Source organism: Rhincodon typus, chromosome 22 (assembly GCF_021869965.1).
Source record: "Rhincodon typus isolate 14 chromosome 22, sRhiTyp1.1, whole genome shotgun sequence".
Lineage (NCBI taxonomy): Eukaryota > Metazoa > Chordata > Chondrichthyes > Orectolobiformes > Rhincodontidae > Rhincodon > Rhincodon typus.
Window position 1 is genome coordinate 15,678,095 of NC_063353.1, and position 14,622 is coordinate 15,692,716.

At 40.0% G+C, this 14,622-nt stretch overlaps 1 protein-coding gene across 1 annotated transcript in view; it reads left to right on the forward strand.

Moving 5' to 3' along the window:
* Positions 1-8,356: 8,356 nt before the first annotated feature.
* LOC109937974 (mucin-19-like) overlaps positions 8,357-14,622 on the forward strand; it is a 35,910-nt gene continuing 29,644 nt past the window's right edge. Inside the window, exon 1 of the mRNA XM_048610577.1 lies at positions 8,357-8,450. Coding sequence (XP_048466534.1) covers positions 8,402-8,450 — 49 coding nt within the window. The 5' untranslated portion in view covers positions 8,357-8,401. The remainder of the gene's footprint in view (positions 8,451-14,622) is intronic.

The window sequence follows — 14,622 nt, forward strand, 5'->3', positions numbered from 1 at the left end:
GGGCTATGGTGTGGGATAGTGGGGGTTCTTGCGCTCGCCACCGTGGCTACCAGCTCTGATCCTATGACTGCAGCCCAGAGTGCCTCTGAAAACCCCTCAGGAGTTAGGGGTGGCCCATGTTACTGGACCCACTTTCCAGACAGGCGCAAGAGATTCCCTTCCCTCATTGTTCCTCTGTGTCCCACCAGTGCCTGCTCCTCCTGCACCCGAAGCAGGCGTGCCTGTTATTGAAAGGGCTACCTCCTCCTGGATACCACTCTTTGTTACTCTGAGTTGATTTCAGTTCATGTACCCTACCCTTGGGGTGGCCCTTCCTTGCCCCTGCCTTTCCTAAATATTAGGGCCAACTGCCTCACCACCATCTCTTCGGTGGTCTGGGGGTCTTTGGGGTCAAACCAAAGCTCAGCGTTAGTCTGCACCCTCAGTAGGCCACCGGGATGTGGAACCAGCAGCCCTGGTCTCTTCCCCCTCCCCCCCCCCAGCGGTTATCCTGGTCGAGGTACCCTCCACAGATGCTCACGTAAACAGGCCACAGCCTGTCTGCAAATGCCTGTGTATTTCACCTGCCATCTGTAGGGTGTTCTCTGCTCAGGAGAATGGGCTTCCATCATTGAAGCCCATTGCTTCCAGGATCTCCTCCTGGATGGTGGCGAACGTACTCCACCCCTCCTTGCTGTCAGCCAAGAGGACCTTGTACAGTCTACTGTCCCGGGAGAACAGCACCAACTTGTCCATCTCAGCATCGTCGCCGCCAATGATCTCTCTCGCCTGTTCCATTTCAATGAAGTGTAGAGAGGGGTCCCCTTTATCTGTCAGCTTATCCAGGTGGGCTACCATAGCCCTGAGCTGCTGGGTTTGATTTGGGGACACAATGCCTGCTCCTGACCATTCCAGGGCATGCCGTATGTCTGCTGCTTTACCAGGCACGTTTGCCCTAGTCCTGACCCTGTTCCCCCACCGACCTGCTGCCAGACTGGGCCTGCTCCTGGTGCCACAGGGACTGGCTGAGCCTCCACCTGCTGCCTGCTCCCGGTGCCACAGGTAGTGATCCAGAGCTCCCCCCTGCCCTGCAGTCTATCTGCTCTCCCTGTTGCCACGCCAGGCCTCCACCCCAGTGCCACAGGTGACCAAGAGATCCCATTGCCCTATCATCTACTCCTGCCTTGCCCCCTTGCTCTTCCCTGCCTGCCTGGGTCACACCTGGGCTTATCAGGCAAACCGTGCCCCTGCCTGGGACAGAGCTGGGCTCAGCTTCTCGGTCTGTTTCTGGCAGGGACCGTGCTCTTCCCTCTGATACTCTTCACTGCAGGCTACCTTGTAGGGTCCCTGGCTGTCCCTTACCTTCTCCTCCTGCACTTTATCTTGTTCCCTCAGATGGCTATTCTCCTCCTTTAGGGCCTGTTCGCTATTCTTGGCCTCTGTGATCTGACACTACAAATAATCTATCTGGTTCTGTACCTTTCCTCTGTTTGTCGCCTCTCGCTACAAGTCGGCATCCAGCATTTCTCTTGCCCTGGTCCTCATGCTACAGCCTACCTCTGCCTCCCTTAACTCTGCCTTTAATTCCTTGACTTTCCTGGCCAGTATCTAGACCTGTCACTGAAGGCAGAGGAGCCAGATTGCTTTCTCTATGGAGCGCTAATGCTCCTGGCTTTCAGTCCACTGGGCTGCTGTTTCCCCTGGATGCTCAGCGCATAAGAGATCAAGGACCCACTTCTTGGATATGGTCATCTTTTTAAACATATAGGAGAGATCCTCTCCTCCATTAAACACTTTGCTTCTGAAACACCCTCTACCACATCACATTCCTTCTGCCACCGTCCTGCTGCTGTTGCCATTCTATAGGGTGCTGGTTTGCGATCAGTAATTCGCTGATTTTAGGTGGTTCGAATCACTCCCAGATGCCTGGTTCTGACACTGGACGTTTTTAGGGGATGTGAAATGAGGAAGGCAGTAGACGGGTGTTTCAAGGCAAAAGAATCTCTGTGTTTATTAAATACAAAAGGTGAGTATATTGCAAGAAATACAGGTAAAAGCACTAAACAGTGAAATTAACTTTACCAATTATACTGACGACAGTAGTTAAATACACTTTAGATTAAACACAGATTAAACACTATTACAACCTAAACAACAGTTTTAATTACAGAAACTTTAATCAGGCTTCCTTTACTTGATGTCCCATGCACTGTCACCACCCACCTTCCCCTTCCTGCTAGCTAGGTCAGAACCTTTGGGGTTTTCACAGTTTCAGCTCACCACTGAGGACAATGCGCCTGGTTACTGAGGTTCTTGCCAGTGGTTCTCTTGGCTCAGAACTGGCCTGTGTCTGGAAGCTGTTGCTTGGATAGCACTAGGTTGGCTTTCCCCTTCTCAGATGTCCTTTGTTGTAATAGTGCCCTTGGTTTGGTTTCTCGATTCAGCTTCACTGTTCAGCCTCTGTGGTTCTTGGCTCCAAAGCTGCTTGTTGGGGTGGAAGCCTGTGAGGAAGCTGTGTAGAAGCTTATTGTTGAAAAGGCTCTCTCTATCTCTCTCCAGGTCACATCAGGGCTAGCACTTATACAGACTGTGTGCCCCATTTATCCCCCCTCAAATCTGTGTGGCCCATTGTGTTTCTGGTGTTTCCTTCTGAAGTCAGTTAGTTTCCCGATGGTTAGAGTATGTATGAATGGATTTTGATTGAGGTTGAATTTCCATTATGTCTGTAAGTTCTGTACTGTCTGTGCTGGGTAACCCGAGGTGTAAAAGTTAGTTTCAGTCCGGTGTTAGGTTTGGTTGTTTGTTCTCTTAGAGATGAGGTGTAGATTGGAATTCCAGGCTGAACAATAGTCCCAGACTGAAATCATTCTGGCTGTGATAACAAGATGTAGAGCTGGATGAACAGCAGGCCAAGCAGCATCAGAGGAGCAGGAAAGCTGATGTTTCGGGTCTAGACCCTGCTTCAGAAAAAATGCTTCATTTTTTCTGAAGAAGGGTCTAGACCTGAAAGGTCAGCTTTCCTGCTCCTCTGATGCTGCTTGGCCTGCTGTGTTCCTCCAGCTGTACACCTTGTTATCTCAGATTCTCCAGCATCGGCAGTTCCTACTATCTCTCATTCTGGCTGTGTGTGTGTTTGTTGCAGTCTGAGCTCAGAATTTTGTCCAGTGTTTTAGATATTAGAAAAGTCCAGAGTCTTGTCCATTATTTTAGATGATTGGAACTTTTGCTCAAAGAGACAAAGGATTTGTCCTATGAAGGGAGATTGAGCATTTTAGGCTGATACTCTCTGGAGTTTAGAAGCATTGAGAGGAGATCTAACTGAAGTATATTAGATGCCAAAGAGAATTGACAGAGTAAATGTAGAGAGAATGCTACCTTACATGGGGCAATCTAGATGAGAGGTCATAACTTTAGGATAAGGGGTAGCAGATTTAAAAAATAGATGAGGAAAAATTACTTCTCTCAATGAATATGTGGACTTCACTGCCCCAGAGTATGGTAGATGCTGGGACATTGAATAAATTGAGAAGGAGAAAGCCAGATTTTTTCTTAGTAATAAATTGAAAGGTTATGGGGTTTAGGCAGGAAAGTTGAATTGAGGCCAAAATGAGATTGTATCAAGGCTCAAGGGGCTGAATTGCCTCCCCTTGCTCCTAGTACTTATGTTCTTGATGCACACATGCATCTGAGATGTTACTGATGTCATTTTCTCCAGACTACACCCTACATCCTTCTCCTGTGATGATGACAGTGAAACAGCCTGGGCAATGGGAATACTCCACTGTTGCTGGTATCCCCCAGATTTATAGTTTCATAGACAGCCCCCACATGGCTTCAGAAATACCTTTACACCAACAGAAAAGACTTTTACTCCATCAGCGCTCAAATTATACGTGAGCATTGATGTCAGATTTTGGAGGTCTGAGGCAGATTTCCTGGAAGCTGTCATGACTCTTGCAGACTGGAAAACTTAGGGGTTCCGGTCTCCTTCCATGATCTTTGGGACATGCATGCTGGGAGACAAGAGATACCCCCTCCAAATAGGGCTCTTGACACTTTCACAAACCCTCAGACTGACACAGAATTAAATTACAATACTGCTCGTGCTCCCACCAGGGCCATAGTGGCACATACTGTCGGTTTTATTAAAATTAGGCTTCAATAGCAGTGGAGACTTGCTGGACAGCCTAGCCATAGTGCATCACATCATTGTGGCATTATGCACTTTTCACAACTGGAGCTGATAAAGAGGGCATGTCTCATATGCAGAAGAAAACCAGGGTAACAACAGCAATTATTTTGAGAATAAAGATGAAAATGGGGATCAGGATTTGAAGGGAAGGGAATCCAAGAAGCACGGCAGAACAATGCATCGCGGAACTTGAATCAAAAACGAATAAAGATTGGAAGACTGCACAGGAGAGGTTGATTCAAGCCATGGTGGACCACCCACCATAAATCCCACTCAACAAAACTCTTTAACTCAAAATGGGAAAATTCATCTGTTATTTTAATATGATAATTCTCATCTGTCTAAATTGTTTTGCAAATTTGTATAAATCTATTGTCTTTGTTTATATACTATGCTTTGAATGGAAACAGTTTATCTTTTCCTGCTTTATCAAAATCATTCATAAGTTTGAACATCTCTATTAAATCTTCCCTTAACTAATTCTCTAACAAGGAGAGCAACACCAGCGTCTGTATGTTTTCCACAGAATTTTCTCGACCCTCTGTCTTTCTACATAATCTCTAGTGCACACTCTCCTTTTGGTTTGTCCCATTTAGCATGTGGATATTTGGAAGATCTGCTTACTATTTTCTTCATCTTTTATTCAAATGGCATGATCCAAGATTTCGTTGGGATTTGCATCTTATGAAGGTTCCCCCCTGTACCACTCGTACAGACAGTGAGGTTCCAGATGCCCACAATCCACAGGATGAAGGAAGTTTTCTTCACATCCCTTATAAACCTTCTACCCCTAACCTTAAATCTATGCCCTCTGGTCCTTGATCTTTCTCTGAAGAGGAAAAGTTACTTCCTGTCCATGCTATCTGTGCCCCTCATAGTTTAACACATCCCAATCATGTATCCAATTTTCTTCATAACTAAAACAGACCAGCCCAGGAAACATCCTGATAAATCTTTGCATCCTCTCCAGTGCAATCACATCTCTCCTGTAATGAGGATTCCAGAACTGCACACACTACCTTACCTGTGGCTGAACCAATGTTTTATACAGTTCCAGCATAACCTCCCTATTCTTAACTTATATGCCTTGGCTGGTAAAGGCAGGTATCCCATATGTCCTCTTAATCTCTTCATCTACTTGTTTCACAATCTTAAAGGACTGGCGACTAAGCACTTCAAGGTCCCACAGATCCTCAGTGTTTCCAGGGTCCTACTATTCATTATGTATTCCCTTGCTTTGTTTGTCCTGTTCTAATGCACCACCTCACACTTACCCAGATTGAATTCCATTTGCCACTGATCAGCACATCTGACCAACCCATCTACATCCTCCTGTGATCTAATGGTAGCCTCCTCACTATTTGTCGCCCCACCACCTTTTATATCATCTGCAAATTTACTGATCAAGCAATTGCTGCTCTATGTGTGGCTTTGCATATTTACATTTTTCATAACAAGAGGATATATAGAAAATATGCTAACTGTTCCTGGCACACTGACAATTGCAAATTTCTTCATAAAGGGTGGATGTTAATCTTGTAACTTTGCAGGGGTCAATGGAAAAGTAATTGAGGGGAATAATAGGAAAATTCTGGCACTAAAAAAACAGCCTTAGATACCTGAAAATTTCCAAGTGCAACCAATTTATTTCTTCTGTCGTGTTAGTTTAGAAACATGACCAATCAAATATTTCATAGAAAGGAGTAACTTATTTATTTTGTATGTTTTAAAGTTATTACTTTGGAAATGATAAAAGCAAACTAAACCATGGGCCAAAACACTATCACTTTGAAGTTAGAAATGAAATTCATAACATGAAATGTTCTTTCTTCTTTCACTCCTTCAAGGCAGGTCGGGTGTGGTTTGAATCTTTCACCTCCATTCAAAAGATCGAATTATTTTTGAAGGGTAATTTAGTTGACTATTTTGAATCATGTAATGATAGAGTATAGTGCAAATAAATTCTGTGCTTCGTTGCATCACTTAAGCTAGTTAACCACTTAAAAATATTAAAGACATGATGAGCTAATTATTAATTCAGAACATTAGTGAATCAAGTTGTGCCTTTGTTCAGGAAATCAAATCTATAATTTGTGAACTTTGTAGAATGCCAAGAGAAAGAAAGTGTTCCTCAAAGGGAGTGAAAGGAAATCCAAGGTTAATTTACTTAACCTGCTCTCAGGTGCCTCCCATTTAAAATGTTCATATCAACACATACAGGTGCTTAATTTAGAGACATATAAAATGGCAGAACTTACATATTAAAAAGGGCAATAAATGAAAAAGGTGAAGGAGAACATACTCTCATAGTTACTATATAGTTACTATTTATTTAAATTATACTTTAGGATAATAAATTCATCTGTGCAGTTCCCTCTATGATCACTCACAGTCATAGTCATATAGCACAGAAACAGACAACTAAACTAATCCCATCTGTCAGCTCCTGATCCATATCCCTCCAAACATTTCTTATTCATGTACTTATCAAAATGTGTTTAATTGTTGGAATTGTGCCCACATCCACCACTTCCCCTGGAAATTCATTCTACACATGAGCATGTAAAAAAATTGCCCCTCATGTCTTTTTTAAATCTCTCTCCTCTCACCTTAAAAGCATGCCACCTGGTCTTGAAATCACCCATCCTAGGCAAAAGACAACTACCGTTAACTCTATCTATACCCCTCATTACTTTATAAGCTTCTATAAGGCCGCCTCTCAACTTCATCTCCGGAGAAACAAGTCCCAGCCCATCTAGCAATTTGCATCCAAACCCAATCTTTCTGTTTGTGCACAAGCAGGGCCAAAACTTTTGAACTCAGAGTTCATTTTATCTAGCTAGTGAGCTGGTAAAAGACCCCTGCTGCCTCTTCATTGTGAAGGCCAAACAAACCATATAACAATCAGGCAGTGGCTGCTAAGTTTCTCCAACACTTTCCATTTTTGTTTTTATGCACTACTCGCTTGCTACTGCACAATCTGCACAAGCTGTTCTGCAAACCTTATGGAGTTGATTGCTTTTGTGTAGATTGATTGTTCACTGGATAGCAGATTCCTGATTTTCTAGGTGTCCACACACCCATATGGATGAGAGGAAACATTGCCCCCCATGTCTCTCACCATCTCTATACTCAGTCTTTTCTCTTTCTCTCTTGCATCTTTTCCTGAATGTCAACATCTTGATCATTCCTCCTGCAGACTCACCTGCTAACTTTTCAATGTCACTCTTTGCAGCTTCTAAGTACTGAGTTCCTCCCGTTGGCTTCCATATCGGCTGATTTGCTGTCTTTTTTCAGGGAAAGCCACTTTCTCTTTCATCAACCTGAAAAGCTTCTACTCAGATTGCTGCTTAATTTTCTCCAATATTCTTGGACAAGTATTGTTACTTTCACACTTTCTTCCTTTTCCTACAGAATTCCTTGGTGAAATCTAATCCGTTAATTGTTGACTCTTAGCACTACAGTGAATCTAGCCAATAAGAAGTTCCATTTGACTCTGATCTTACTGAGCAATATTTTCTCATCTCCAAAATCAATTATTTTGATATTCTCACTTCCTAGCTTCCCTTTTTCATAAACCCTACCTGGTGTAAAATGCAGCAACCTTTCCTGTGGTAAGATTTACTTATTCATCTGTCCTTTCCTCATCGATGTGAACCCCATGTGGGCTTCCTATCCCTCAGTTTATTGTTTAAACTCCTCATTCTCACTTTCAAATCTCTACACAACCTTATGCTTCCCTCTTGCTTTTACCTCCTGCAGCCTTCTCACTCCTAGTGGCAGGGCTGCAAGCTGCCCCAACTCTTGACTTTTCCTCTCCATTAACCCTTTACCTTTCTTCCTTTTTCAAACCTCATTGTTTAGAGCTTGGTCCTCATCTGACTTAATTTGTGAAGGATCTTAGTTTTATTTTGCATTAGAAGTGCTATCAAAATGCAAATTGCACGTATCTGTGTTTCTTTGTCAGGAAAATTGCTGTATTATCCTTGTAAAATCAAAATCCATGGATTCTTAAATACCCAGCATTTTTTCTGCATTTGAATTCTTTCAGTCCTCAAACAGTTAACCTACCTGTTGATTTGAGAATAATTACATGCCAACATTAATTTCCTCATACCATTCTAATGTGGCTCATCAAAGACAAGGTATAAAATGAATTGTGAAATTGAACACTCAGTAGTTAGCAGGACTCATTCAGATGTCAATCCTTTCCATTCTTAAACCATTGAAATGAATTATCCCATATTTCTAATTCTTTGGGCATTGTCCCTTCTGAAAGGTAAGATTTATCAATGTATTGCATTTCAGCCATTAAAGAAACATAGCAGGTATGTATGTTTATTTCAAATATTTAGTCAGCAGTGGCTTGATATTGTTAAAATGTAGGTAAAATAGAAATCACTTTCTAAGCATTTGACTTATCTCACTTCAAGCAAATAATTGTTTTGTGTTTTTGATAGGACATTCATTTATCACATAAATTGCTAAATCAATGCACGTGAATTGAAAATCCATTGTTTTTATGTTATTCTAAAGGTGATAACTTAATTCACAAACTACTACGAAGATATACTATTACTGTGTGCAGGCACAGTTTATTAAAATTACAAAATACTGTGCAGCATTGAGACATCTTCAGATTGATCTGGCCTTTAGAGTTATGCAAAACTTCCAAATGACTGAACAAATTAACAGAACAGCTAATATTTGAAATATCTCAATGCTCACTCTTTACATTAAGTAAATTTGGCCACAACAAAGGTGTTGAAGAATTCATTTATTTCTTATCATTTCTATTAATTTAATTTACTCAGTTTTTTTGAGGTATTTTCTTTTTATTAGATATTTCTCAATCAGTAAATGTTTAGCTTACATTATGGGAAAGCAGAAAATATTCCTTCAGAGTTCTCTCAAATTCCCATTGAAATCACTGGGAAAGATGAGGACAAACATCCAGGGAAGAAGGTCCCAACGCCCCTTCTGGTTGCTTAGATGACTAATTTGGAATTTCCACCAATTTGGCACGGATAGGAGGTCAATGAACACTCCCTCCCTACAGCCACTAGTTTAAAATCCAAGATAATATGTTAACATATTATATTTTCCATTCCAAAGTATGCCTCATGATGCATTCCAGTGGTTTTAAAATTTGATTTTCTTCATTGCCTTGCTGCTGAGGTCAACAGTTCTAAACTGCTATAATGCTGTGGCAATCCATTCATACTTAATTTACAGAGGTATTGTATATGCGCAAGGCAAGGAAATGAGTGTCAACTGTAGAAACAACAGAGATCAGTTTCTATGCATCTTCCTGCAATCAAACATGTAACATAAACACATACACACACACACAAACACACCCACAGTCGAAAAGCGGCAATGGAAAACAATTGTGAACCTTCTGTCTGTCTGTCTAAATCTTTCACCATTCTACAGCACTATGGCTGATTCGCATATACAGACTGAAACCAGATATCGTAGCACAGGTCAAGATTTGAGATGAGAATATTGAAAGGTTTTATGATTTAGTAGAACGCCATAATAATTAACAGTGTATTTATTGCCTGTTTTCTTTTTTTCCATGTCCTTTTTTAAATTTCATCTTTTTTCAAGCTGAATAAAGAAGTGTGTTAATTAATGCTCATTGGTCCCCAAAATATTTAATAATCTGAAGATAACACTTCTGCTCAATCAATTCCTCCAATTGACAAGTTAGCAGTTTCACTTATGTTTATCTATTGGATTTTTACCAAAATTTTTACATCAATTTTCTTCCAGACCTCAGCCTTTCACAAAAACCTGGACTAATAATGCAGCTGAAGAAAATTGTGCAGATTCAGTGTTAAGTTGGGTAGCACGCAATTGGATGATGCATTGGGAATGGGAAGATGGGAAGGGAAGCATAAATAATGGGTAACAGAGAATGGAAAGGTAGCCCCAATGAGTTCTCTGTCACTATCGCTGTCACTGCAAATTGTCACGTATAGATTTTTTGTCTTGACACATCTCAATAGAAAGAAGGGGGAGATTGAGAGAATCAAGACTGGCCAGATAGAGCCAAAATTGAAAAATGAGGAGAGAGACAGATGCACAGAGAGAGAGAGACCAACATTAAGATGATGGAGCTACAGATCATATTCTCAGACTTAGTGTGTGCAACAGTGAACAAAGACCACTCCTAGTGTGATATTATTTTGCAGCAACAAATTTGACTACAGGTACCTTTTTGATTATCAAGATGATGTTGTGGTACTTTGCTACTTTTAAATATGACAACTGACTATCCAGTTGTGTTGACTAACTACATTTTGAAATAATTTGACACACTCAAAATGATTGTGATATTGACAATAGGAATTCTAGGCACAGAAAAACAAATCTGTGCAAACTTTTCAGACTTCACAACATAAGATTAGAATGCATATTTCTGTACAAAATTGGACATTTACAAAAGATCTTTGTCTCAACTTATTGATCACAGAAAGTTCTTCTCATGACAGGATAAACTAATTAACGTTTGTGCCAAACTATTTTCGTTCTGGTTGCATTATGTCCTAAAGTGTTTTAAGAGTTTGGAGAACCAATGTAATTGCAGAATTACTAATTTGTGTATAAATGCAGATTGCTTCTCATTGATGTGTGATCGGTCAAACAATACAGAACTATCTAGGATACAAAAACACGTTCTTCAATTGTTGCAAAAGCTTTATCTTCAAATTTCAATAGGTTAATTTCAACCTGGTGGACCTACATGAAAGGAAAATTTAAGATTAGTGAAGCACCACATCCATTCATTCACTTTTATTCACTACCTCTGAATACAGTCTAGCTTGTTTTGAATCTGTAATCTCCAGTCCACAGTGTTCTAGTTAAAATCACAGACTGGAGCATGCAGGATTGGAAAACTTTGGACACAAGAGTTTACAGTTTGTTTTCACTGGCACAAGGATTTAGGACAATAAAAATACTTATACATCATAAAGCTGGATCAGCATTTGCTTAATTCACCAATTTTCTTCTGTCCTTTGATAGAGACACTGCTAGGACCTACTGACAGCCTAATGACCTACCTAAAGCATACATCATTATTATAGTGTAGAATTTAATATAGATGTCTAGAAATTTACAATGTTTTTCTTTCTGTAGAGTTTATTAGAGTGTTTTCACTGGCAGTAAGATAAATACATTGGACATGATAACTTGAAGTATATAAACATTATGAATGATATATAAATTTTTGATGTGGCCATTAGCTTAAAACAACTCAAAACTAACACAGAATCCCATTATTGGAAAGTTTGAAGAACACCAAGGAATTAAAGGTGTGACTGTAAAGTGTAAAGTCACTATAACCTCTGAAAAGGTTAGGGAAAACAAAGACAGCTGCTTGAATTTTGATTTTTTTTTTTCTGAAATGGAAACAAATAACTGCAGGGTTTAATTTGCTGTATCATAGAACTCCTTACCCAAGTGAAACATTAAAATTCCATTAACCAGTGCTACCACAGAGCAGTCCAGCAGTAAGTGAAGAAGTTAGTTGCTTTCCTGTCCTTGTTACCGTTCAGATTGTACTATTTTTGTATTGCAAGCTTATGCAGGTATGAGCAGTTAATGATGCAGCATCTTGGATCTTGATGAACAATGACTGAGCAGTGTATCTTCTGAAACAAAACATTCAAGAACAGAAAACAAAATGGAGAAATAGCAGAGAAGGAAATAGCTTGAGTTATTGTTAAATTTAGAAAGAAAACCAGACTATACAAAAGATTTAAAAGAGTGAAAAATGGCAAAGTCCAAGAAGAAAAAGTATTAAAAATCTAAGCAATTTTGTATCTGTCAAGTGAGATTTCTACAGTTTCATTTGTTCCCTTTCTGGATTTTGAGAGTTGAGTTTCCATGGGACTGTTAAATGCCTCATTAACAGGGTCTGTATGACACAAAATAGAATCCTTAAAATCTACAGCATTTCTGTGGCGTTCATGGTACACTCAGCAATTTCTTGACTCCCACAGTGTGGTTAACAACTATATCCTATTTTTTCATTGCTAACAACTAATTGTAGCAATTTGTGTTGATTTGCAATTCCCTGTATTTTTTTCAAGGTTTTTTAAAATGGTGGATATATTTAACTTTCCATTAATTTTAGCAAAAAAATCTGAGCAATTGAGTCTGCCCTCATTGGAATCAAAGGCATTCAGACAATTGCTGAGTTAAGAATGTTTTGATCATCACTGTCAATCAGACAATGACAGAATGGTGTTGATGGTTGACAGTGCACAGCTACATTGCTAAGAATTTGTATTCAATCATCCAGCCCGTTTTCCTATATCAAAGGTAACAATGTAACATATACCTTGATCATAATGGACATAGACAAGTAAACACTGCGTGCTCGGAATTTACAAACACCAGTTCTACAGCTGCATGGAAAGGAAGGTCTTAATTTACAGTAAGCTTAAGTATCAACGTCATGAGATAAAAACAGTTCTCAATTTTTACTGACATGTTCTGTGACCCTAAAGTTTGATTGAAATATGAAATAAGGTGATGACAGAATTTCATGTTCCCTGATGTTAGCTGTTTTCCCTGACATATTAATATATCAATATTTGTGCAACAAGCTCAGTTTGAAACTGATTATCATCTACAGCTCAAAATCAGACACAGTTTGGGTGACAAAACAATAATGTGGATTCCCTCTGAAAGCTGATTTGTATATTCATACTGTTCATTTCAGTATAAACCCATCAAACAAAGTAAAACCCAAAACAGGCCTTTCTATCCAAATATTCCAGAACAGGTCCCTGCCTTCTGAGGCCAGTCAATCATTGCTGGTTTAAATTCACCACCAGGGGTCAGGGAGTGAAATAGTAACTTCTTGTATCATTGCAGGAAATTTCATGTGACTTACAGCTCTGATAAAATATTTTAAAATAAATATAGATCAAATTTCCAATGAATACTGTCAATTGTTTTATCTCGCTCCAAATGGCTGTCAGATGCTTGTCATACAAAATGCTTCCCAATGCATTGTTGAGAACCAGTGCTGCCGAAGGAATGTTTGAATTGGTTGTGTGTTGATACTTAAGCTTGCTATAAATTAAGACCTTCCTTTTCATGCAGCTGTAGGACTGGTGTTTGTAAATTCCGAGCACGCAGTGTTTACTTGTGTTCTCACTTTTGCTGTAAATCTACTTATAAGTGGAGGTACTAACTGCTCACTTTAGTTGTTCATTGATAAATAGAAACAGAAACAGATGAGGCAGGATTGTCCTGATGCCCCAAAAACCATACCACAGTAGGTTGATAGACAGGTTCCCCATTCAATTTTAGGGGCCATCAGCAAATGGTGGCTGCCATTAGGGCTCTTTATCCTCACCTCCAACGCCAACCCCAATTCCACAAATGACCAGGCCAATCACAGGGCTACAAATCCAACAGCGCCACCTGGAGGGCTTTGGCTGATGGAAGAAATTTGGCAGGAAAACGCCTCTGGGAACTGTATTCCCTGCTTTGATAATACAATCTCCTGCACTCCAAATGGGCTCCATTGAGCTGTTGGCCTCTGCATATTGTGGGGTGTCATCTTTTGCTAATGACCTGGTTTAAAAAAAGACCATTATCAGGAGCTTCTCGTATTTAAAATAGCTAGTAGCCACAGCCACAGCATCAGTAAAGGGAAATGATTTTACTGCTTAATCTCCTTGGGGTGGCGAGGGGGTGGGCAAAATTCTGCTATGATAATTTACCAGACTTTTACCAAAATTGATTATTCTTTGCTTTTGTGCAATACACACATTCATGTAACATGATTTTGGAACAGAAAATGCTGGTTCAAAATGGTCCTCAATAATTCTGAAGCAATCCTCTACAAAATAGAGAAATACATAGTGCCACTCATTGGAAATCAGCTGTAGTTCAGAAAATTCAATAGGTATCTTGACATGGTGACATTTGGGTACATGCCTTGAGGGACACCACCTACATGAAGCATAGTGCAAGACAGGAGAAAGGCTTGATCTACTGTAGCCAATATAGGGGTTGAATCTGTTTGATTATATTCATACTGCACAACACTCTAACTGTCTAGCTAAGTGAGTAATTTATTTTCAACCTGACCATTGTAATGCATTCATTTGTCATAGTTAGTTTTCCATTTTTAGTATCAGATGTCCATAAAGTTTTATAAAGTATGTGTAATTTGTGAAGTTTCCTTTTTATCAACCTGTCAATCTGAATTTGATCTCGCTCAGGAACTCATATTTCATCATGTTGCCTCTGTTAGTTTTCACTCAATAGTAGTTGATAACTCATTGTTCTTAGTATATTACCTTTGGTTGTAGGAATGTAACACTAACAACATTTTTTTGATTATGAGATAACAAGGTGTAGAGCTGGATGAACACAGCAGGCCAAGCAGCATCAGAGGAGCAGGAAAGCTGATGTTTCGG